This window comes from Lytechinus pictus, chromosome 3 (assembly GCF_037042905.1).
Source record: "Lytechinus pictus isolate F3 Inbred chromosome 3, Lp3.0, whole genome shotgun sequence".
NCBI lineage: Eukaryota > Metazoa > Echinodermata > Echinoidea > Temnopleuroida > Toxopneustidae > Lytechinus > Lytechinus pictus.
In genome coordinates, this window is record NC_087247.1 from 24,230,372 (window position 1) to 24,257,837 (window position 27,466).

Sequence of the window (27,466 nt, forward strand, 5' to 3'; positions counted from 1 at the left end):
ACTATCAGCCTTTATCCACTTTAGCAGGGAATACTGTCAGTGTCATTTTAAAATTGTAAGTGGTCAGCTGAAAATCAAGTGATATTTGTCTTCTATGACTTTTCTATGTATAAATCTGTAATAAAAACCTTCCTGAATAGGGCTGATTTGAAACCCTTTTCTCAAGCAAAATATTCAGCTGGGAAGTTGTAAATATTTAACTTAAAGCTTCTTTATAAAAGCTTGATATATATGTGTATACGTGTATCAACTCCTGATATATCTTAATGTTCATTCTATTATATGTTTGTAGTAGGCCTGATGAAGGCTAGTATGGCTGAAAGCTCCTATTAATAAGTGCTTACTCTCACTCATTATCACTATGTGTCTTCCAAGTACATGTATTAGACTATAATAATGAGTTTCTGCACCTAAACAGGTTTCTTAAATTTTACATCAATGATTATCAAGGGACATTTCATGGAGTGTCATAAAGGACTTACTGTACCTTTGTCATTATGGCAACTACCATGGTAACAGGGCTCAGCAGCCAATCACAATCAAGGTTACCATGGTAGTTGCCATAATGACAAAGGTACCATAGTTTGTAAGTCTACATGAAACAGTCCCCTTGGTCAGTGAATTCCACTGCCAAAACTGTTATAAGCTATCAAGATCCTTGAATCTGATAGTAAGAATGCACAATTTTTAAGAGAAAATCACTGAAATTCTCATTGGAGAAACACAAATCCCATGAAAGAAAGATGGCACATTGGCAGTTTAAAATATGCTACTCCATGTTTTATTCAAAATGTCATCATATGTTTATGTTAATGCAATTGTGTGTACTGTGAAGAGTTTGACAAATTAAATATTTATTTTGATTAACATGATAATGTATTCTGACTGGTTTTCAATGTAAATACTTAGTTCCACATTTACAGCACCTACCATAATACACGATACCTTCTATGATCTATATCACTGACGTAAATATTAGCTAAATGATTATCTGAAAATACACAGGCTTCCATGTATTGTATTTGGCACATAGGTTAAATAAAATATGTTAATATATTCAAACTCATATAAGATAAAAGATACAAAATAGAGCGACAGTCATCCACTTCCATTTTAGTATCCTTACACACACACAATCTAGTACACTAACAGTACTGTATTAATTGACTTTGAAAGTAAATACATAATTATCATTTAAAAACACTCAATTTTTTTTACTCATGCTCATATTTTCCATTAAGATATAACAAAATATATCTAATTTATAAGCATTATATACATATTTTTAAAATATAAACATTCATTGTACTGCAAAGCCAAGGAAGCTATGATCTCGAATCAGAGAAAAATTCATAGGAATAACGTTCAGAAGGACACTTCATGAATCACAGACAGCTCCCCTGAGGTTATTTACACCTGATTATACTGTCATTAAAACTTATCATATGTGAAAAAGGTCTGTAAGTTTATTTTCAATATTCACAAAGCCGACAGAAAATGTACCTAACAAAAGTACCCAAATGCGTACCTGCATACCCTAACAAAGTTTTACAATCAAGTGGATAAATGAAACAACTCTCCCCATCAGTTACCAATCCTTTTTTTAACAATATTTGCATACAACCAATCTACAAGCTTATTTTTTTCTGTTTTCTAATTGCTTGCTTACCTTTGGATACTTGGTCCTGATCTTTTATGCAGCAAATGATGGCTTGTGGCACTTATGATGTCAGGTCAAATACATATTACTGACAAAGAATACAATGGGAGGGTAACATATGAAAACAACCGTTCGAAAGACACCACTGAATATAGTGAACTTCAGAAACTATCGCTTTTTCTTCTTCTTACTTATTTTCTTCTCGAATGGCAGAAGATTTCCTTCATCACCTGTGAAAGCAGTCATCTTGTTTTCAGGCCATGAGGCCTTCACTGGACTGGCATCCTTTCTTCCTTCTTTCTCTGATTGCTGCGATGTACCGGGAGAGTCTAAGTTGGGATCATTCTTGCCATACCTCTCTTTAAGTCTTTCCCTGATAAGCAGGCTTTTGATAAAGAGTTTCCAGTGGTTCATGGCTCTGGCTTCCCTTTTCTGTTCAAAAGGAAAGTTAAAAGTAAAGTGAAAAACAAAAATCAGATTCTGTATTCTGTAGAATGAGAGAATCATAAATTGATGATAAATCTAAGGACAAAAACTGATCGATTCTAAACTAGAGAGAAAATTTATACCTTCATAATTGCCAAAAATGAATGTCATAAACATTGGTGTTAAAAAGTAAAGGAAATACATAAACAACCACATACTTATGCCCCCCCCCCCCAAAAAAAAAAAACCATCAAAACAAACATTTTATGCCTATGCCTAAGTTCAGGAGCTACGACAGTTCCTGTGTGAGCAGAATCATGGTTTGTGTCCACTTGGTCTAATATCAAGAAGACTAATTTCAATAATACCACTATATTTGGGCAACTGTGTTTGGACAGTTGTGTTTTGGAAGACTAATCATCACCTTGTCTAATACCCACTTCATATTTGTCTTATAATAAAACTGTCTTGCTGCCACTCTGTATAATTAGTTTTCTTCTTAACTACATGGGCATTGCCAGTTTGTTTAATAAAATAGTAGTGTTAGACCAAGTGGGAATTATATAAAATGGGCATGTTCTGACTAAAAAGTAGATGTAATCGGAAATGGGCTGCACAGGAATGACAGGATAACTACTGTTGTGGAGAAAATAATAATGGTGAATTTTCTGATTCTTTTCATGTTATTTAGGAAAATAAAAACAGCCCACTGCAGAGGTCTGCTTCTCAGATGCCCTTGCATCTAAATTATGAGTGTAGCCCTTTTCATTTCTGTGAGTAGTGCATGTGATTCCCAGTAGACTTGGATAACTTCCTTACCATCATGGTCTCCCCAAATCTCACAGCATATGCTAATTTTTTTAATGCATTACAATTTAAAATCATATCTTGAAACTAGGTAAATTAATTGGGATTATACCATTTGGTAAAGTCTGAATGAGACCAAGTGGCAATTGACTGCATTGGTTGAAAAGATCATGGCTTCAACATAAATTCAATCTGAATAAACCAGGGATGGGCAGACAACATACTTGTGGCAGGCAGATATATAAAAGGTCAATGAAAGACCACTTTACCTCTTTTTCTTTCTTCTCTTGTTCTGCTCTATCTTCTTCCCAAGCTGCAACCAACACCTCTACATGCTCCTCACAGACAACAAATCCATCCAATCTATATCGCCATGGAAACAAGTGAAAGTAAGAAAGAAATGATTTAATGAATTTAAAAATCAAGATTTGAGAACAGCATTTCAAAAAATCAGGTGGATGTTTCATAAGTCAGCTACATAGGGATATATCATAAATCACACAGAAGAGCAACAAGTCTTGCATGAAGTCATTTGTAACTTTAGGACAACTTTATAAGACATTCATCAGTTATTCTAATAGCACCCATTTTGGTACAGACAAATGCTTGAACATTATACAGGTGAACTTGTCCTTTACAGTGCATGTTAGTTCTACACTTTTTATAGTGGTCTATCTACCACTTTCCATTGCACATGGCGAATGATAAACCTGGGAGGTACTCCTCTTACTTTGAAAACTGTCACTTTTCTCTTAGCACAATTTGCTTATGCAACGATCCCACTTTGGCAAGTGCACCTTTCAACTTTAATTACTCTTCCTTTCCTCTGGTAAGTCTTCCTCTTATTTTGCTTCCTGCTAATATCATGAACTTTTCACCTCTTCTAATTTCCAGTTTCATAATTGATGACTAACCTTAAATTTGCAATATCAATTCCATTCCATCCTTTACATAAATGAGAATTTCACTTCCTGATAATTTCACTTCCTGATAATCATAAATTGACGTTCAATCTGTGGCATTGATATTTGACAACTCTTTTTTTTCAACTTCTCTCTTCCCTTTTACTATACGACGAACAAAGACAACAAGGTAATGGTGGGTGGGGGGGGGGGTGACAATGTGACCTGCAGGTGAATCCATTTGCATTCTAAATGAGAGGAAATATGAATAACACCATTCATGATCCAACCCTCTCTTTCCCATACCAATATTGCATTCTTCTCCTTTTTTTTTTCTTAAATCAAGTGTAAAAATCAACAAAGGTGGGAGTCTCTACCCATCCTTCCCATCTACTGCTGACAGTTTATTCAAGACTTACACAGGGTGGATGTAACCTGAATGGAAGTCCCATCCCATCATGGCGGGGGCGCAATCTATATCAAGCTTACGGGCAATCTTGTTCAATCCTGCAACTATACCAACATTGACAAGAAAAACAAAAAGAAATGAATGAAAAGTTTGAAATGTGATTTTGGACTTACGTTTCAGAATATCACCCCTGGTTCCTAACTTTTAGAACCAGGCCAATAATACTTTTACTTCAATGGGGCTAATTATGTATTCATGAGGTCATATCTTGGGGCCCCATGGACCGATTCTCATCAAATTTGGGTTTTGGGTTTTTTTCATCATGCTCTACCACAATATGGTATAAAGAGCGGTGAAATGCAAAAAGTGAAAATTGATGATGTCACACTTCGGTACTCTATATGCCACAATATCAGCCATCATCAATATATATCCCTTGGCTTTAGACAGTTTGGGATCATATAATTAGGGATGAAGAAATAATCAAGCCAGTTAAACACATATTTCCAAGCTGGAAGATTTCTTCTATTGCTATTTTTTAACTTGTCTAAACCAAGATACCCATCATTAAATAGTCCATCGTTAGCTATCATGTATCAATCCACCTATCCATGAAGAGGGATAGAGACAACGGCAATTGACTGTAACACTTACTCTTGAGATGAACAGTGCCAGCAGGTAACATGGTAGGTTTGAAGAGTTCCACGTTTCCATACTCATTACGAGGCACCTTGCCATCTACTGCAGGAGGGGGAATGTAGTCTTCAACTTGCCACTCCCCAAATATCCCCAGGGTACTCTCTTCTGTCTTGATCATACCTATTCCTTTTTTCTGTAATAATAATGATAAGAAGTCTTTTCACATAGTGCAGCTGCTATATGCATATAATTTACATGTTATATTTGGTATTATGTGAACATATTCACTTTACAGGCTACATGGGTTGATGAGGTTGTGAAGTGATACACACTCATTTGGAGTAAAAAATCTACATACACCTAGGCATTCTGCATGAATTGTTCACTTGTAAAAATTATCCATTTACAGAACTATTAGTGCTACCAATACAAATTGGTACCAAACTAAAAAACTGAAGATCAATTTGTGCTCTTTCATCCAACTCATATCATGAATGGAGGGTAAGCAGCAAAGTGCACTGGTGGGTGTTTCATAAAGCTGTTCATAAGTTAAGAGCGACTTTAAGAATAGCTGGTGATCCTTTCTTGTGGTAGATGATATTCACCATTAATGTTCATTTGGTGTTTATTTAGTGCGTAAGAAAGGTTCACCAGTCGTTCTTAAAGTCACTTTTAACATACAAACAGCTTTATGAAATGGCCCCCTGGGTTGCTAAACCAATAAAAACTACTAGACCAAATATATCTCCCCAAACATCAGGGCTTTGGGTGTATCAATATGCACCTAATTTCACATAGCACTATTCACTTTTATTTTAATGAATATCAAGCTTCCTTACCCATTTAGGTCTTGGTTTGACCATCTTATATGGTTTCTCATTGATGCGGGTGGCTTTTCCTTCCTTCATCCATGTCTCTCTTGTGTGCAACTGTTAAGCATACAAACAAATATACAAACGTTAGGAAATAGGTTAGTGAATCTAATTCATTTCACCCTACATAGCATGGGTTATTTTACAATTGCATACTGGAGGCACTTATTATTCCCCAAGATCATGCATGTCAGCCACAACATAATCTACAATAATGAGTTGTTAATTGTTCCAAAATAATTCTAATGTCTTTTGAATTAATTAACTATGCTAATTAATGTATGCATATAATCAGAAGTATAATACCCCCCACCAAGTGGCTAGATATGGTTAATGACAGTTTAGGGGCACATTGTAGAAATAGTTGCATTTGAGATCAAATTCATAAAAACATGGGGGCATGTAGTTTCAAAGTTCAGCAGCATCTTTTAAGTCAAATTTCATAAAAAAAAGTTAAAAACAAAGATATATGTACACAATGAAGAAAAAAAATAAAATCATAAGGAAACACATGTAATACCCTACTTGTGAAAAAACTAAATTCAATACAAGCTAGACAAAAATTAAAAGTTTTATGATTTTTTTTTTAATGAACTTGAGCATGTTTATGATTTCACACATGAATTTGCATTTGTATTTTTATTTCTCATAATCAATTAAAATTGTAGTTTTAGAGTATCTAACTAAAGACAATATTTATCTTTGAAAGCTAACAAGGATTTAATACTGACTGTGTGTACACACTCCCTGGAATAAACTGCTTCTCCCTTGCAATATCCTATTACAGCAGCTGATTCTGGGTACAAAGCTTCAAATTTCAATAAATGTCTCTTCAAGGCATATCTACATAAATCAAGAACATGAATTATATCATTACAATAACAGTATTTGAAATATACAAATAAGCAAAAGCAAAAACATATTCCATGGTTATTTGACAAATATAAGAGATGTATTGTATCTGCAAGAAATTTCAATCAACAAAATCTCAAAATTTTTACAGTTTTTTTAACTTCATCTCATATTATACACTATTGGAAGTACATTGTACAATAACTACAATGAATCCTTCTATTTCATCACAAAGTAATTAAGTTTTTCAAAAGGAATAATACACACAAAATTGCACATTACTCTTTGAGAAAACAATTAATTTTGCATTATGAAAATACTCACAGTGGGTGATTCTTGTATTCTGCGACAGATGTAGGAAGCGGCTTGCTTGTGAGGTTATCTGAGGAGAAATAGGAAAGAAATAAAGTAGCGTGTCCTTTCTTTATTGCAAGAAATATTAGCTCAAACTACAAAGTGCTATCAAAGAAACTGAAAAGTGATTCATTATGGTATGGGATGCTGATGACCAAGTGTGGTCTTTAATAATATAATGGTAGAATTTTTTGCAAATTATGTGTGTGTACTGTGAAGAATAAATCCACTTTTACTTTGCATCAATACCATACATAAAAGTATAAGGAAAACTACCAAAATAAAAAAAAAACATGCAAATTAATATAAATCTGTAAAACTCTACTTTTGAAGAAATATTGGCTTCTACAGTTCCCTTTTTAAAAATCTATCACCCTAAGAGGTTTTGAACATGATTTGTAATACAAAAATGCCTCAAGATGAAATTTACTTTACAAACAATCAACAAAGAGAAGAGATAATGAAATATTTTGAAATAAGAAATCAAAATTCCTCCACATACTTTGAACATCTAAATCCTCTTTCCTGTCTCTATCCTTGTAACTCTGGTATGGTGTTAAGGTTTCTTCCCACCATTCATCAACTGGTCTCAATTTGTGAGTCTCAGTCATCCACTTGGAAGCATACCTTCTGGTGATATCTTTCACACAACCATCTATAATACCGAATAAAAGATTCATTAAAATATACAAAGAGTAAACTAAAATCACTAAATATTCAAGCAAATTCTTGGACATCTGTTCATGTGTTGGAAAAAAGAGAGCTTATAATCATTGTTTTTTAAGTTACAAACAATTAATTAAACTCTGGTAAACCTGTTCTTCTCAAGAGGTCAAACATTTGTGTGGCTGCAACACCTCTCTCTAATAAAGACTTCTTGAGGATCTAGGGATATTTAGAAGTCGTTTGTACTAAAGACAAATCCCCACTGCTCTACTGGTGGCAAATGATTATTCATATAGTCAGTAGCATAATGAGATAAAAACTTTGAGGGGGCACAACATTATGTACAGGGGAAAATTTCTTGCAGGTCACAACTCAGCGGCAAGGTGAAGTTGTGACCTTTTTTTTATATGACAACCTAATTTTGTGACAGATTTCAAAATATTCAAAAAATAATATCATAATTAACCCTTTTTCTTTAGTTTTCTTTCCTTCCCCCCAGAGCCCAAATCTACATGCCAGTGCTTATAGTATCGAAGGTTCATAAAGGCCATGACTTAGTTTATGAGAATGCTGCTAGATTGTTTCTTAACTAAAATGCATCTTATCTTAAGATTGTGACTGGCTATCATTTAGATATCCAATACTACTCATATATACAGAACCCAATTCTAACAACTCCACAGTTTGGTTCATTTCCGATTGGTCTAATGCAAGTTTGTCTAATTCCCAACTCGTCTACTATCATTTGGTCTACCATCAGTAGACCAACTAATTGCCATTTTATCCACTCACCATTTCATCTCATAACCAGTTGGTCCAATAGCCATTTAGTCCATATACCATTTGGTCTTATTTGACTAAGTGTTAATTGCGGTAAATGGATAAAAAGAAAATGGGTATTAGACCAACTGGTTATACGACAGAATGGTCATAGACGAACTGGAGATTAGACAAAGTGATTAGTGGACCAAATGGCTGTTAAGACGAAATGATGATGGATGGAATGGCATTCGACTATTGAAGGTAGACCATGTGATGAGTGGACGAGTTGGCAATGGACGAATCGGCAGTTTACCTACAGTTCACTTTGCTAGTTTGGTTTTAACAATAATACACATCTTGAAGCAACTGGTAAAGAGAAATAAGAAAAGTGAAAGGAGGGAATTAGGAAGAGCAGGGATCAAGTGAGAGTAAAAGATGAGAAAGAAGGGACGGCTTCCTTCATAGATTCTAGTATCTTCTTACCATTTTCCACACCGATGACATATGTGATTGGTTCAGTTGCTTTCTTCTCGCACATCTCAGGTTTGTTAATGAGTGCTCTCACACAGTCTACACAAATCCAACGCTTTTCAGAAGACAGATACACCTCAAGCCAGATATCAGAACCTGTGTGAAGAGTAACATGTTTTCCAAAGATTTAGGACAAATAATCCAAGTTATATTTCATTAATAATGTTCATGACAGTAAAATCATTGATTCCTCTAAACTCATTGCGTCACAATGCATTGATGCAAATCTGTGACATCATACTTTTCAAGGGGGGATGAAACAATAGATCATCCTCCCCTCCTGACAATAGGTTCTACGCTTGGATTTACGCCAGTGTCACTATGTAAATTTTAATCTGTCAGCTGATACCAAGCATGTTTTGGTGAATTTTGATTTAAAAGACAGGGTAATAACACATCAATTGACCATCCTAATCTCCCAAATACACATAGTTTATACAAATTTGGCTTTTAAACACGTAATTCTCATTAAGTATTGTGATACAAACCTGGGTCCAAGATGTCCACCAATAAAATACTTTCATCAGAATCAGATGACAAGACTCTTCTTGAGACTTTCTTTTTGTTTTCATTCTTCGTAGTTTCAGCCTTCCTTGGTTGCTTTGTGACACTCATTACTTTCACTTCAAAATCATCATCGGATGACACTTCCTCCATGGTGGACACCGATGATGACATCTTCGCTTTCTTTTTGGTGGATCCGCTGGCAGATGGTGCCCTTGATTTCCTCTTAGATACATATTTTCTGAGTTCCTCCTCATAGTCGCTATGATCATCATCAGATTCATCTTCCTTGTCATCCCTTTCATCATACTGTGGGGTCATTTTTGAAGCTGTCCTCCTTCTGGAGGTGTTCTTGGCCCTAAGACTTCTTTTAGGAGCATGTCTTTCACTTGTTGGCTCCTGTTTCTCTTTTCCTTTCTTACCCATATTGCCACTCATGTTAAGTCCCACTGAACTCTCAGGCTTTTTCCTTGTTGCAGCCTTCTCCTCCTTTATGACTTTCCCACTAGGTACTTTTCCCATTTTCTCAACAGATTTGGAAGAGGTAGCCTTTGGCTTCAATGAAGTGATCTGTGTCTTTGGTGCATTTGCTGATGATTTCTTTGAGGAACCCTTGCTACTTGGCTGCCCGGACTTTGAAGAATCTGTCTTTGTGCCCGATGGCATAGACCGAATCTTTGTGGAAGAAGTAGATGATGAAGAATGGGATGATGACTTGCTGGGCATGAGACCATCTTTTGAAGGTGACCATATGAGAGGAGCACTTGCTGATGATTTGCTTGAGGAGGATTTAGTAGCTTGTTGTTTAGATTTCTGAAGTGTTGTCTTTGTGGAATGGGTCTTTGGAGCACTTGATGTAGGATTACTTGATGCTGGTTTCCTGGGTGACTCAGCTGATTCTGTGGGAGATGAGATGTTAGTAGAAGAGCCCAACTGCTTGTGTGGCACTTCATTCTGTTCCTGCATTGTCTTTTGACCAGATGGCTTCTTGACGGGAGCATTTGCATTTTCTCTCTTGAATTTCTGCACATAGAAAGAAAAGAAATACATAATGGAAACTTACGACCAGAAGTACAAATAAAAAAAAATTCTAATGAGGAATTTTAATTATTATTCTCAATGTAGCAGGGCATGTAGTCAAGGCCAGTCAAGGCTGCTGGAGAAAACCATCTCCTATAGATTTTGAACACCTGACAAGCCTGAGGCCAAGGCCAAGACCGAAAATGTGCCCTTGAGGCCAGGCTCTGCTACATCCCTGGTAGTAAGTCAATGCAATTCTTACCAAAATTAATGTTACACCAAATATCAATACATCTATGGTGATTCATGATTATGATATTCATGTATTTGATTTATTGTTACCAATTTACCTTAGTAAGTTTCTTGGCCTTGAAGGTTAGAGGCTGGAGAGAGAAAATGAGACGAACATCCACTCCTAGGCACCTCAGAATAATTGCAAACATCTGTCGGGGTAATAAACAAAAGTACTTTCAGAAGATTGTTTCACAAAGCAACATTATAAGCGATCCTTGCATCCGATTAGATGGAAGTCAGTAATAAGATGATTCATGACACTCCCCCAATGAAACCTTTCATGAAGTACTCTGCAATAAATCCCAAGAACCATTGCATAAAAGTTACTAAGAATGGTAACTTTGCCATCCAATGGTAACTCGCATGGCATCCTTGATTTTGATTGGCTGTTGAGCATTGTTACCATGGTAGTTTCCATTGGATGGCAAAGTTACCATAATCGTTACCCTTATGCAACAGGCCCTGGGGGTGGTATTAGACCAATTGGCTGTAAAGCTATAAGATTTGAAGCAAACATCTCCTTTCATGATACCAGGTAAGGAAACAGTTAAAGGTCAAGTCCACCCCAGAAAAATGTTGATTTGAATAAATAGAGACAAATCAGGAAAACATAATGCTGAAAATTTCATCCAAATCGGATGTAAAATAAGTGATGACAATTTTAAATTTCGCTTATTTTTCACAAAACAGTAATCTGCACAACTCAGTGACGTGCAAATGAGACAGACGATGTCCCTCACTCACGATTTCTTTTGTTTTTTTATTGTTTGAATTATACGATTTTTCATTTTCTACAGATTTGACAATAAGGACCAACTTGACTGAAACATATAGTATTAAACAATGCTAATTCCACATGTTCTGGGAGGAATTAATCGTTGTTTCACTTGACAATGAGGAGAATATTTCATATAATAAAATACAAAAGAAAGTGAGTGGATGATGTCATCAGTCTCCTAATTTGCATACTGACCAGGATGTGCATTTAACTGTTTTGAGAAATTAAGCGAAATTTTTAATGCCATAACTTTCTTATTTTACATCGGATTTAGATGAAATTTTCAGTGTTTTGCTTGTTGGATTTTTTTCTTTTTATTCAATTTAACTTTTTGTTGGGGGTGGACTTGTCCTTTGAAATCTAAACCCTAACTTACATGAACCAGTTGTCTCTCTGAAGCAGCCTGTCTCTTTTCAAACATGGGAGGCAGAATCCTTTCAAGTGATGCCGTCAAGTCTTCCTTCAGATCAGATTTGATCTTAAAACTATTCTTGAACCTTGTAAAAACAAAACATCATTCAGTGTTTGTACATTAGTAAAAGGATAAAAACAGATCACAGGCAATGTGAATAATAATAATATTCTGTGTTTATATAGCACTTATCATATCAGACCCTTTAAGAACTTTACTCATCACCCAGCAATTGGATTCTAGATATCAGAGAGCAATATCTAATGATCTCATGAAATAAATTTAACTTTATAATGCAAAGGTAAAATAAAGATGCCAAGTAAGCTAATGTTATTTTGTTATTATATTTTGAATTACATGCAAAAGATATATCATCCAAATTTAAATGATGATGACATATTTCTGTTGGAAATCAAATAAATTGATTAGCTATACTCAAAGACGACTTTTGAACAATTGTCTCACTTCACAAAGGAACACAAAACCATTGCAAGAGTATAGAATGTTAGATAACAATGACCACCTACCAGCCAAGAAGTTTGGTGAGATAATTGATGTTTAGTTGCTTTGGTCTCTTGGATACAAGCTCAGAAGGGATTATGGAGAGAGCCAAGCACTGGAGCTCTATCTGGTTACATATATTGTTGCTATGGAAACTACTTGTGAGAAGTAGTACAAGGTGTGACTGTAACAACATGCAAGAAGGATAAAATATTATATCATCATTTTGCTTCCTTTGCAGAAATCATACAATTTAACCATTTAAAAACTTTTATTTCAATTGATCTTTCACTCAAAAAAAGCTCAGGAAACAGTGTCATAAAGTGCTGTAACCCTCATTTCTTGACCTGTATTATTGACCAATCGAGAAAATTAAATATGCAAGGAAGGTTATATTCCCTGTCTGCTGTCACTGAAAAATATTCTTTTGAAGTAACACAAATTACAATGATACAAAATCTAATCTATTCAATTCTAATTTTGGCTAACTTAGACAATTATTTGACACAAATTCCTTATAAGTATAATATGAGGTAATTCAAATCTGCATTGCTTTCCTTACCTTGTGTAGCAAGAGTTGTCTCTCCTTGTTATATTTATTGACTTGCCATTGGAAATAATTTGCCCAATCATATTCTCTTTTTCTAGATATGAAGAGAAATTCAAAGGCGAAAAAACAATAACTATTAATCAATATGAATGTGAATACATTTGTATTTACTTTAGCCTTCATGCTATGGTAAAAAATACCTTCATGAACACCTTTCAAATGATTTCAAACAATTGCTATGTAAAATAATTGTTCGTATGGCTATCGTAAAGGTATCCGTGACCGTAGCATAACTTCTTATAGGAATTTCAAATATAAGAACACCCACACAGACAGAAGTGTCTTTTTTTCACATGCAATGTTGGGAAATTCTTTTTCCGTTATGAAATATAGATTTTCTTCAAAATGATTAGGAGTCGTAACTCTGCATGTGAACAAGAGAAATACATTTGATTACTCTATTCCCTGCTATTAGGTCAATTTACAAGAAAATAATGTTATGCTAACAAACTTATTTGGCCTGGTATCACCAATTTAATGTTACAACTCTCAAAAGCCTATCAATGTTGATGCAACTCTTTAGTCACTTAAAATGATTGTCATGAAATACAAATAAACACTTATGTGACAATTATTTGAATACTTAAAAGAAAATTTCTGTACCAGTATTCATAAGTGGGATTTCCACTGACGCAAATTAATAAGATCTATCTTGATACTTTAGATTTTTTATAAGCAAGAACACACAAAAAGTGCAATCTGTAGCTTACCAAAAAATGGAAGAAATCATTTTTGGATAGGGTTATTTGGGAAAGAGCAGGATAATTTGTAATGTTGTAGGTGTTGAAATGTTACACCAGTAACACCACACACCTCTAGACATTTCATCTCATTATTTAAATCCCAATTTATTTCGCTGGAATCTATTAGATGTACCATATGCAGGGCATGATTGACAAACTATTGCAATTGCCAATTAGCATGATGATGATGGTTGCAAACATCATTGGATTTGGATCGTGATCAAAATCAAATCATTTAATTTGAATATGTTATTTATATTGTTTTAATGTATTCTTACTTTTTCTTTCCTGCTTGGGATTTTCCTGGTAGATCAATATCAATTTCCAGGGATACTTCCTGATCATTAGCTTTCTTGGGACTTGGCGTCAACATTGGTTCTCCTATTTCATTCATTGGTGTGTCTGGGAGAGAAATAAAGAATAGTTTGCATTGAATTAATCATTAATAATGCTTCAGCAAAGTCTCCAATGTACACATTTTATGTTCAGTATAAAAACAAAACAAAACAAGTCACTTATGGGTTGTTTAGCATTGAAAATTAGACATGCATTTACTGCCACTGTAACAATCACATTAACATTATAGACTTAAAATGTGTGGACAAAACTTAGGATTTCATGAATTTGATTTTACAAAAATAAATTTGACACATATGTCTTAATATTTCAATTCATGCAGAGCATGTCTCCAAAATATGCATGCATACACATAATAACTTGTTATAGCAATATCATTCTTTTTTTTTTATAACAAATGCCTCATCATTTTATCAAGTAAGATTGCTGAATCCCAAATATCAATTTTTATGTCAATTTCTGTATCAATCGTTATAAATCCATCTTGGATGATCTCACCTTCCACTTCCTCCCACTCTGATTCATCAGATGAAATATCAGCATCCTCCTCCTTCACCTCTATTTCCATCTTCTTTTCCTCCTTCTTAGTTGCCATCTTTCTCTTTGTTGTGTCTCTTCCTGCTCTCTTAACAGTATTAGCTGAGGAACTCTTTGACCTGGTCGACATTTTCCTCTTTTTGGCAGGGCTGCTGATGTGTTCACTTACACCGTCTCTATCCCCTCTCCTGTCTTTCTTGACATTACCCGTTGAGGAGTTTTTCACTACAGTGGAAAGCTTTCTCTTCTTTGTGACATTTTTTGTGCTACCTTCTCGATCAGGTGGACCTCGTGTAAAGCCTCTAGTGCTATCTGAATTTACTACATTTGATGTATTAGGATGGCTTTTCATGTTACCGCTTTTCTTTGACTCAGCAGGCAGGGCACTGGCATTACTACTTTTCTTTCTTTGTTTCTCACTCTTTTCCTCTCTTACGGTTGTTTTTTTACCTCTTGTAGCATCATCTGCCGCATCACGTTGACCACCTTTCATATCTCTTCTTCCGCTTTCTGCTTTTACGACTGGATTCTTTGATGCATTAGAATGGCTCTTAGTGCTACCTCTTGTCTTTGACATGGCAGGTAAGACATTGGGATCAACATCTTTCTTGCTTTGTTTCTCATTTTTCCTTTCCTCACTAATGGTAGCTGTTTTACCCGAGGTACAACCATTTTTCACATCAGGATGACTTCCCTTAAAGCCCCCTTTTCTGCTTTCAAGCATTACAACTGGTTTCTTTGCTGTAATTCTTTCAAGCATTACAACTGGTTTCTTTGCTGTATTAGAATAGCTTTTTGTGTGATCGTCTTTCTTTGAAGAAGCGGATTTAACATCTTTCTTGGTCTGCTTCTCATTTTTCTTTTCTTCACTGGAGGCTTGCTTAACTTTGGCAATCCTCTTCTTCGGCTGCTTCTTTGCTTTCTCAGGAGGACTTTCTTCAAAATCACTTTCATCTTTTTCCAAAATGTCACTTTCATTGAAGGTAGTAGACTTGACCACAGACCTTGCATCACTTACATGTAGCTTTCTCTTCCTCAGGTTTTTAATTTTTGAAAGGTGTTTCGAATCAGGACTGCTACACTCATCAAAATAATCTGATGTAACCACTGGTGATGTTACCACTGGTTTTGCAACAGTCTTTTTTCGAGGTGTTAATTCCCCATGATCGCTTTCTATATCAACATCATCGAAATACTGTGATGTTATCACTGGTTTTACATCAGCCTCTTTTTCCTGAGGTGAGACTTCCTCATGAGCACCTCCTGGCTCATCATCTTCAAAATACTGTGATCTAATCACTGATTTCACATTCGTCTTTTCTACCTGAGGGATTAATTCCTTTTGATTATTTTCCACCTCTACATCATCAAACAAGGATTGATTGTTCCCTGGTTGAGAGCCCTGGAAATCTGGTATATCATCTAAATCATCAAACATTGACTTCGTTGTAGGCTGAGAAGGTATTACAAGAGAAGAGTCAGTCCCATCTGTTTTCATCTCCTTCAATTTTGATTTTTGAGATGTGGCACTTATAATTTCAGATTTATCAGGGATTGTCTTTAATGACGAAGGTTTTGATTCACCCAAATCTGATTCATCTTCTGAAGAAGAACCACTGTCACTTAATGAAAGAAACTGTTCTTGTGAAGCTTGGCAGACGTACCTTTCCTCAAAGATTTTCTCACTTTGTCTAACAGGAACTACTTTACGTTCCTTAGTTACTTGTTTGCTTTTATCTTTGGATTTCATTTTTCCATGATTTTTCTGCCTTGTATTTGATGTTCTCTTCTGCAATGGAGGTGTCGCTTCAAAGTCATCTTCATCTTCTTCATCATTATATTCTGAATCCAAACTAACGTAATCATCATCTTCTGATTCATTCTCCTCAATGCCTTCTGTTCTCTTTACATCTTCCTGCATAGTTGACATTTTCTTGACAGCTTGTAATTTTGCACTCCTACCTCTCCTTGGTCCATTCTGACTGATTTCAACAGGTGCTACCCTTTCATCCTGGCTTAAAGTGTTCTGACTGTCTTTAACCTTTGACCTCTCTTTGACCTTTGTATCTTTTTCATTTGTTTTTACTTGACTCTTGACTTGACCTCTGACCTTTAGATTAGGCTCAGTGTTTGTTTTCCTGCTGAGTTCACTGGATGTCTTCACTGGACCAGATGACTTGCGTTTGGCCATGGTGCTCTTAAGAGAACAGCTGTTCAGGTCTAAAGATCAAGAAAGGAGACACACTAAAATTGTTCAAAGATAGGATAGATAAGTTTTAACAATAAACTTCAAGCAACAATTAAATAAAGTGATTTTTCAGAGTATAAGTAGACTAAAATTCCAATAGCTCTCTGAAGTTTTGTTAAAAATAAAATTCCCATATAATGGTTGGTCAACTATTCTGGTTTACTACATTATATATACAAACTTAGCTTCAGTCTCTGTTTCGCTGGTTGGTCCTTTGGATTAAACTTGCTTCATTCTTCACTACACCTCATTTAAGTAAAAAAAGTACAAAAATGTTTTTTAAACATTTTGAAATTGTCTGACATCCACGCCCGCACTGTACTTGTTAGACTTTTAATCATGCATCAAGTGTTTACGACCGGGAGACTACCTACCCTCCCGTACAGATGATGATGATGAAAACTCCTCCCTCCAGACAGATATTGGATTTCAGCTGTCTAGCATATCTCATGTACATACTAATTCCAATTAGTAGTGGGCTATACATGGGTCAAAAATACTTTTTTTGTAATTTCAATATGGCAACAGTTTTTTTTTAGTCCTTGTAATGTATCTCAACATGAAATGACAATATTTTTTGTCTCGGGTCCAAGAAAAGTGTGCCGGGCCAAAATCCCAAATGGCCGCCAAAACCCCCCAAAATCACAGTTTTGGCCACAACTTCTTTATTTGGTGGTCTTTTTATCTGGTTTTGGTGTCTATTCATATGTTTTTGGGGGCAGGCAATTTGATTTTCCTATAAATAGTACTTATAAGCCATTATTTGTAGAGTTAAAAGGTAATTATACCTAAATTTTCCCATTTTTATAGCATTTTTTTCAGCCAAAAAGTAGGTTTTATCGTCTTGGGGTTCTTGGATATTAGATAGTACGAGGTCAACAATAGCAAGCAGCTTTATAGAGCTATACTGCTTTTATTCCTTTACTTTGAGTTTTACGGATATTTGTGAAATATATCTTATTAAATAAAAAATGTCAATTATCCATAGGGGCTATACAGTAGACAATGTACTGTACATACTGCACTGCATAAATGCATTGGCCACCATGACAAGGCCTGTATAAACTATAGTGTCATAGAAATGAGCTCTTAGGTTTAGAATTAGATGCCTCAGAAATTGAAGATATGTTTTGTCTCAGAAATTGAGGACATGTTTGATCAAATGCTAATTCAGGGGGCGGAGAAAGGTAATTAACCCCACATCATGGCATTTACACTGTAGCTATTCTGGGCCCCATGCATAAAAATTTACAATTATGTTAACTTAACTTAATGGTAACTTGCATGGAATCCTTGATTCTGATTGGCTGTTGATCAGCATTACCATGATAGTTACCTGACCCCATAAACATAGGCCAGTTAGACACCACAACCAGGTTTAAAAAAAGCCTCCAAATGAAGAAGATATGGCTAAAAATGTGATGTACATATATCATGTATATGATATATTTATGTGCAATTTACGTTGCTGGTTTCATCATGTACATCAGCTGACAAGCAATCAAATTCACAATTCACAATCTAATTTTAAACCTTAGGAGCTCATTTCTATGACTATAGTTTATATACAGGCCTTGTCATATGTCATGGTGGTCAATGCATGGATATATGCAGTGTAGTATGCACAGTGCATTGTATACCATATACCCCCTATATATATATATATACATGTATATAGCCTATGGATAAATGACATTTTCTTTTATTTGATAAGATAGGCTATATTTCGCAAATATCCATAAACCCCAATTTAGAGGAATAAAAGCAATATAGCTATATAAGCTGCCTGCTACTGTTCAACTGGTATCGTATAATATCCAAGAACCATTTTGGAATTTGGCCCGGCACACTTTCTTGGACCCGAGACCAAAAATATTGTCATTTCATGTTCAGATAAGGTAAAAGGAACACAAAAAAACTGTTGCCACAGTAAAAACAAAAATCATCCATTTATAGCCCACTCCTATTCCAATGTGAAGACTGCATGCTCATATGTTTTATTTTCATGTTACTCAGAAATCAATCATTGACGTTTACTGCAATTTACAAGTACGCTCATTACATAGGAAGCCGAACGCACGCATGAAAAATAAGTAAATACTAAAAACTTGTAAAGGTTTATGATGTCAATTAACGGACACATGCATCCTGCAAGCATGCACACTTTATAATTTATATCGCTTGCGCTCAAAACAAACACACATTTTATCGGTTGCACTGGCAGTACTTTTTATATACACAGGGGGATTTGGGAAAGACAGCACTGCACTGCCGGCCCCGGGCTGCAGCTATCATGGCTCTGGTTTTTGTTAGCAAGTTAGTCTAGATCTACCTGTGTCAGTGTAACATAACATGGTAACGTTAGATTATTAAATCCTGATATTGTCTTGATGTTGTTAATGTTATTATACCTTTTTTTCATTTAATCATGTTGTTAATGGAGTTCAATGGACTCGAGTCTAACTAAACTTAATTAAAGACTAAAGTAATATAATAATTATACTTAGAATAGATAAACTAAATTCAAACTAGTGCCGTACCCTGTCTGAACTAAAACTAAAAGTCTTAAATTAGTTAAATGAAAAGTCATGACATGAAATTGAAAGTCTGATTCTATTACTTGTCTAATTTTCTAACCCCTGGCCCATTATATCATAACCTTGTTCATTGAATGAGTGCCCTGGCCCTGGTTTTAACCGTTAATCATGTTAATCCTTCCTTTTAGTTTTAAACTTACCGTCATGTACCGTTCTCGATCTTGATGCTTAGTTTTATTTTCAGCTGTTTTCACTAAAAATTTAGCTTTAAGTGGCAGGAAAACCTCTGAATATTGGCCTTGGAATTGGTGTAATTTTGTCAGTTGGACTTTGCACGCGATGAGAGCGCGAGTGGTGTTGAATCCCCCGTGCCGTGGCGTGGTGTTCTATGACTATGATTGTGTAAACAACGAGCATGTGGTGTTGTTGTTGCATAATTCATTTTGCTAGTCTTGTGGAATTCTCTCCTGGTCATTTCAAAGTTAATAGACAACCATTATCATTATCAATTACCATAAAATTAACAATTGAATCAATATCTATGATAAAGTTTAATAGATAAAAAATATTGAATTCCTTCTTTGCTTTTCTTTTTAAAATTTGGTGATCCAAATGAAATATTTTCCAAAAGAAAGAGGTTTGCCTTGGAGTAGATCTAAGCCTGAGCTGAGGTCAACGCGCGTGGAGCAACTATGGCGGAAGAATCTGAAGTTGTGAGTATTAGAAGTATAATTAATTAATTTATTTATTTATTTGAGTGGATAAATGTTATATCGGTTGTGATTATATTAGTGCCGGCGTTTGAGTGTCAAGTTTTGATGTTCGACGCGGATGCGGACTTGACTAATAGACTTGCGTCGAAAAGTGGCAGTACTGTATATCATTACCAGTACGAGCGCATGCGATTCTTATGCACACGTAGTCCAATTGGGATTATCACGGTTTTGTGAAATTGTATTTCGAATAGCACAGGAGATAAATCCCGGGGTAGGCCTACCGCAGATTAGTTGTTCGACAGTGCGAGATGAGTTTTTTTTTTTATTTATTTCATGTGTTTGCTGGTGATTGACAGAAGATGTCTCTGAGTGGGCTGAATTTCCTTTTGGATGAAGTTACATGTATTTTTGAGACAGTTGAATAAAATTGAGTTGAGCTGCATGCTGAGCTGAGTTGAGATGAAAATGAACTTTGTTTTGATTTTGAAAATTAAGTTTATTTTTTTAAATATTAATATTTAAAATAACGTTATTAACGTTAACTAAAGGCAAGTTTAATGCTCCCTACCACTTTTTGAAAAAAAAAAATGATTTCCTCTATCAGTTTTTTTTCTCGGACTCGGGGGCTCCATTTTCATTAAAAAAAAAAATTTCAGGGGCTCCATTACCATATTTGCCTTTCGGGGGCTACTTTTTTCATTTCGGGGGCTCCACTTTTTTTAAATATGTTGTATGTATTGTGCTACCCAGGACAATTCACCTATCCTGCTTGTTTACAAATTAATTTAATGTTTAACAATAACATTGTTTATTTAATTGAATTATGTTTCTTCATTGTTATTAATTGTTAAATGATTATTTAATTTCTTGTTGTTCATTTAGATCTAATGTTTATTTTTATATCTTGTGTATTCATATAAATGTACCTTCTAGTTCTAAAGTTTACAATTTTGTCCATCAAATTGAATAGGATGAAGTTCATCAAATTTTGAACAGAATTTGTACTTCGAGTAATCGTTTTCATAAATTTTAATTTATTTGATAAAAACTCATTGAAAATTATTTTATGAAATATAGAATGCAGCGCAGCCTCACAGCTAATGTCAACATACCAACTTATTTCACAAGCTAAGCTACACCAGTGCAGCGCAGCCACTGAACACAGCACAGCTCACAGTCAATCATCACCGCATATGTGCCAATAATACGGTACATGTATACTCAGGCACTGACTGTTACTCACCAAAAATCCCTGCTGAAAATCCTAATTTCGGAATCCACGGCATATTTCCAGAGCACCTGAAAGCTTAGTTCAGATTTAAGAACTGGGGTCGCTGAAAATTACGCTAAAATTAAAAAAAAAACTGATTTTGTTCAGAGTTCACGATCTTATTTTCTTGTAAATTTAGGATGTTACCTTCAAAATGCAATAAAAAGAAAATTTTCACTATCATAGTTACGGAAGGACCTCGTGCGTTCCAGCCGGCTTAGGCCGGGGACGCTAAGCTAGCAGCGCAGCATGCGGGCCTAACCAGTATATCACTCGGCAATTATTTCGGGGGCAACTTCCAGATTTTATGCCGCCCCCGAAAGCATGATTTTGGGTGCTTTCGGGGGTGACTTTAGGCATTACCAGGGCGAATTTGCCTGCCGCCCCCGTGTGTTTTTTTCCCTGTGACAAAAAGTTATGTGTAAAAAAAATGAAAATAAAAGTAAATAGCAGAAATCAGTTATCAAGAACCATCAAAAATGGAAATTTACGCATTACATAGCATAAGGGGCAGCTGCTCATATATGATGTCACAAATCAAAAACTTTTCAGTTTTGTAAATTTCTTAATCTTCAATCAGTTCAATGATGGATTTTTCTCACACCTTCACCAACATTTTTTTTTATTTCATGAAGGCATGTGATACAGAACAACAGTAGTGGAAACTGACTGAGAAAGATCAATAGAAAATAAGCCAAATATTGCCACATTCTCAAAGCTTAATGGGTACATGTACTCCGGGCTGAAAATGAATATATTTAAATAAATAGAGCAAAATTTCATCAAAATCTGATAAAAAATAAAAAATGATTGATTTTAAAGTTTGGTAATATTTTTTAAAAAACAATGTGTACTTTGTCATGATTATTCATTAGGTGGGCTTTCCTTTAAAAAAAAAAATCTTATTTCATGAAATCATAATTACCGGTATTTAATATGTTCATACCTGTGTGAATGATAAGAAAAAAAGTTGCAGCAATGAATATCTAATGCATTAATCCTAACTAGGCCGGGCTTTTATGGCTGTTCTGTGGCGGGGGGGGGGGGGGGGGGTGATTCAACCCCCCCCCCCCCTGAGATCTCGGCCGCCGATCGCGCGAGCGCCACAAAAATTTGCACGCTGGTAGTGTGCGATGTAATCTACAAGGCTGTATGGTAAAATTTTCCAAAATAATGAGATTTTATTTTATATGAATTAATTATGCTTATTTATGCATAAATCATACTTTTTGCTCTAATTCACTAAATAAAACTCCTAGAATGCTAATTTTTGGTAAAAATATTCTTTGTAGCATTCTTAACAATGGCAATTGAAAAAAACTTTGGTTTGGAAATCAATTTCTTATGTATTTTATTGTTTTATGAATTTCTTATGTATTTCTTTGTTTTTCAACCTTTTGTTTTTCTTTGTTTTTTTTCCACCAGATTATTGCACAACCTTTTTGAAGCATAATTATGCTAAAATCAATTGCTTTCAGCTGTTTAAAGTAAAAATAATCATATCTTCATGAATAAGATGAGAAAACTCAATTTGCATTGACTTTGTACACAAAATCACGTTTTGGAACAATTTTTGGTCTGACATGCACTTACAAAATGTTGCATAATTTTGGAACCGCGTACCCGGGCATCGTAAATTTGGTCTTAAAAAGATGCGCGAGACTTAAAAGTATAAACTCTGCGAGTGACGCGGTCAAAAAAATTCGCGCGGCGGAATGATCGCAGAAAATGTTGAGGGGGGGGTTGATTCAACCCCCCCCCCCCCCGGCCATTTTAGGGTTAAATCAGGTGTCAATCTAATATTTTTAGTTCTTGATGGACACATTTTCATCTAATAAAATATGAAAGAACAAGGGGGGATATGACCTAAGTTTGCTCATGAATAGACATGCATAGAACTGTTTCACTGAAATAATGCAAATCATTTAAATGTCATAACTTAGTTATTCCTTATCAGATTTTGATGAAATTTTCAGTGTTTTGTTTGTCTGATTTGTCTTTATCTGTTCAAATCATTTTTTTTTAGCCTGGAGTACCCTTCTAATGTCTGATCGTAGGGTTTTGTGCTTTATAATGCATTGATCAATGATCATTGTGCAACCAAAACATGCAAATCAACCGTACAGTCAGTTGCTAAGATTTGTTTCACATGACTTGAATCCTGTAGCATTCTCTTATGCAAAATTGTGCTATATTGTAATTGAGTTAATAATGCAAGGCTGTTATTATTTGTTTGGTGTCACCTTTGCCTGGGATGCAAAAAGCGACCTGAATCACTATAACCTGCAGGTCTCTCCTCCCAATATAACTGATTGGGTGGAGTGCAGGTGATCCACCGACTACACCAGGATGTCCCTACTCTTATATGAATAGATAGTGCGGTGGGTTCTTATCGTGCAAAGGTGGGAACTCCCCTTTACAAGGGCCTCCATTTAACATCCTATCCGAGGGATGGACTGTTTTCCTTTGTAGGATCTATGGAACAGGGGAGGGACACATTTACACACTTAATGCATGCTGAAATTGTTCTGGTAGATTGTCAACAGTAATTTTCATTTAGGTCACATACATGTAGGCACTGATATAATTTATTGTGTGAATTGATTTTAATAGATGTCCTATTGTAATATTTTGTCTTTTAGCCCACCCAACCAGCTAACACTGTGGAAGAACCATTAGATCTCATCAGACTCAGTCTGAATGAAAGGATTTATGTAAAGATGAGAAATGAGAGGGAACTCAAAGGCCAACTTCATGTGAGAATATTTCTTTCTTTGTATCTTTCATCATTTTTCCCCATTTTAAAAAAAAATCTCGAAAGTCCAAATGTTATGTTTGTTAGAGCTGTAAATTTTTTACTCTTTTTATTTTATTCATTTATTCATTTTTTAATGTGTTTTTCCAGGGGGGGAATGGCCGAATGGGGAGGGGAGTTGGTACTTACTACTTACCTGGTAATAAAAAAACATACATGTAGATGGAATGCACAGAAAGAAAGAGTTAAAGCAGCTACAGTATTACTCAGGTCACCTTTTCATTTCAGATCCCTGTAAGAATTTTAAGTAAATTTCTAACAATTAAAGAGGTAGGATCGGCATCACTACAATGGCAAATTTTAGTGTGATAATATAAGCTCATTCAATAATAATGCACAAGCATTGAATATCTGCAACTGTCTTTTCTTTATTTGTGATCAGGCTTATGACCAACATCTCAACATGATTCTTGGTGATGTCGAAGAAACTGTGACGACCATGGAGATTGATGAGGAAACCTATGAAGAAATTTATAAGGTAAGGCATATTTACTTGCAATGTTTTATTGTGTGATTGATTTATTGGTGAAGTGAAAACAAATAATAATATAAACTAGATATCTCAAAATTTTGGCTGTGGCATCTAGATGTAGACTGTCATTAAAGAAATTGTCAAATAACTGCTTAAGTGTTCCCCATCCACTTTTATTTCAATTGTATTTGACTAAATTTGCTCGCAATATTTTCTTATGTGATTGATTTCTTGGTGAAAACTTGTTTAAAAAAACACAACTAAATCCCAGAAAAGTTCCTGCTGTGACCTTGGGACTGTCCTGAAGTCATTGTAAAAAAACTGCACATCCATTCCCCATCCACTTAAATTCTAATAGATTGGGAGTTCACTTTCTTGCATTACCCTTGCAATGTTTTCCATTGAGGTTGATTTGTTGGTGAAATATATAGAAACAAATGTTCTGGAGTTTGCCTTGTTTACTAAAAGAATATTAATCTTAAACTGAGTATTAATTAAATAAACAAAGGAAAGTCATTGATCCGCCTGTAATGATCTTGTTAATGGATTCTATATCAAGATTTCATTTTCATAATGAAAACTTTTTATGAATCGAACACCAGACTACCTGTAACCACCCTTTGTATAGAATATAGATCATATTTTAAAATTTATTCCTTTTATTGAAAATATATAGCCACTTGCCACCTAATACTGGTAGATGGTCAAATTCCCAGATTGTTTAACACAGAAATACTGTGTATTATGCTTAAAATCATTTTGCCTACTACCAATGTTGTCTATTTGTTTGGGTCATTCGCCAATGGCTGGACACCAATTGGGTATTAAATCAGTGGTCATAGGCTTGATGGTAATTAGATTTAGTTGTTGTTAGAAAACATCAGAGAAGAAAAGGGGGTCATGTGCTTGTGAGAGCTTACTAGACAATCATGCATTAGACTAAGTGACACTTCTACTTACATGTAACCTCTTTTAATATTTTGTTTGTAATTGTTTGATTTCAGAGTACTAAAAGATCCATTCAGATGCTGTTTGTCAGAGGTGATGGAGTGATTCTTGTTTCCCCTCCACTACGATCAGGAACATTATAGCATTTCAAATGTCAGTGGGTAGACATCATCCAACATTCTGTATAAAAAACTATTCGAAATAGGATGTATAAATTGTATGTATTTGTTTCTATGTTTTGTTGTGTTCATTCATTTACATGAGCAAGGCAAGTAAAAAAAACTCAAGTGCAGTGGTATTCAGTAAATGTAACCCAAACATAAAAAACAAGAGATGTACAGTAGACTCTTGCATAGGTTGAATCTCTGAGGACCACAGAAGATGTAAATAACACACGTTATATTCTGGCGCCTGTTTGATAAAGAGTTACAACAATGGTAATTTTGCCATTATGACAACTACCATGGTAACAGTGCTCAGTAGCCAATCACAATCAAGATACCTGTGTTTGTTACAATAATGGCAAAGATATTATGTAAGTCTTTAAGGCATCTTTTGACATATATGAAGATTCTACTGTACAAACATTTAGTATACCAAAACAGAGGGGGAACCCCATCTAACTCCATCTGGATGTGTCATTCTTGTTCTGGATGATGACCTTGCTTTGTAATTGTAAAGTATGAAACAACTTCAAAATCAGAAAGGATCTTGTAGCTCCTGTATAGAGTATAAGAAAATCTGACAACTACTTGATAATTTTTCTAAAACTTATTATTTCAGTATATTTTTAAAATGATACAAAGCTTTTACAAGGTATGTACACAAGTACACATAGATTAAAACTTCTTGACATTATTGAATGGATAAATCAAGTAAGACTTGGTAGTACAAATTTCATATTAGCTAAAATCATCATCATCAATCATTTTCAAAACGGTCCTTTGTCTTCAAAATACATTTATTTGTCAAAAGAAACCGTCAATATTTATATATAGTCAAGCTTTAAGTTGGGCACATTACTGAAAATCATGACTGAATGTGTTAATGAGAGTACATAAACTATAAAAAAGAATACTTTTTAATTTTGAAAGAATCAGAATGCTTTGAAACATTTTTTTAACAGACTTATTTTAATATTATGTGTCATTAGTCTAATTAGCTTGGAGTGGTGGTCTCCAATCCAAGTTGATGCAACATTGTCTTTTGGTTCGGCCTTAGGCCTCTTTACAGGTCTCTTAATAGAGAGGACCAAAAGCTATTATTCCTCTGGTTGCTTACAAGAATTTATTTCTTTGCAGTCAGGCAAAATAAACTCCACTTTACTTTAGTTTAGTGACTGATCCGTACATTCCCAAGTTAGTTCATGTGTATGTTACATATGAGCCTACAAAGTTTGCTTGTATGAAGATCTTTTGGTTTGTATTAAAGTACCTGTACTTTTCATTGTAAATAATGTTTTAAAATAAAATAATGGCAAATGTATTTCATTTCATGTCTTTTGTATCTTTAGTAAATATACATTAGTGGTCCATTTCCTAATTAATCGAAACCAAAAAAGCACACTCAACTTGATGAAAGAAATGCATTTCTTTTATGATCTCTTGTGATCAATCTAATGAGGATGTCTTTTATTGCAAAGTTTTATGCATCATGACGTAGGGCTTACTCTGAACAGGGGCCCAATAACTATCAATCTTTCTACATATCAATTGAGCTGTCAACACTGGTATTTAGGTGGTGGTGTTGTGTAGCAGAGACATTCAAACAAATATAAGATTAATGGAAATTACAAGGGAAAGGTGTGAGAGAAAGGGGGGAGGG

At 34.9% G+C, this 27,466-nt stretch overlaps 2 protein-coding genes across 2 annotated transcripts; one reads left to right on the forward strand and one right to left on the reverse strand.

The window, feature by feature from the left end:
• Positions 1-758: 758 nt before the first annotated feature.
• On the reverse strand, positions 759-19,870 carry LOC129257579 (DNA repair protein complementing XP-C cells homolog). Its single transcript, XM_064096676.1, has 17 exons — positions 19,622-19,870; positions 14,598-16,856; positions 14,021-14,144; positions 12,952-13,033; positions 12,416-12,573; positions 11,853-11,973; positions 10,755-10,847; positions 9,369-10,407; positions 8,833-8,976; positions 7,424-7,576; positions 6,892-6,949; positions 6,447-6,558; positions 5,683-5,772; positions 4,859-5,036; positions 4,215-4,308; positions 3,163-3,256; positions 759-2,092 (listed from the first exon to the last, which is right to left on the reverse strand). The coding sequence occupies exons 2-17, from the start codon at positions 16,825-16,827 to the stop codon at positions 1,829-1,831; spliced, it is 5,034 nt and encodes a 1,677-aa protein (XP_063952746.1). The 5' UTR covers positions 16,828-16,856; positions 19,622-19,870; the 3' UTR covers positions 759-1,828.
• Positions 19,852-27,127, forward strand: LOC129257577 (U6 snRNA-associated Sm-like protein LSm3). The gene is made up of 4 exons (XM_054895939.2): positions 19,852-20,134; positions 24,050-24,163; positions 24,605-24,700; positions 25,699-27,127. Exons 1-4 carry the CDS (start codon positions 20,114-20,116, stop codon positions 25,783-25,785), a joined length of 318 nt encoding a protein of 105 aa, XP_054751914.1. The 5' UTR covers positions 19,852-20,113; the 3' UTR covers positions 25,786-27,127.
• Positions 27,128-27,466: the final 339 nt, after the last annotated feature.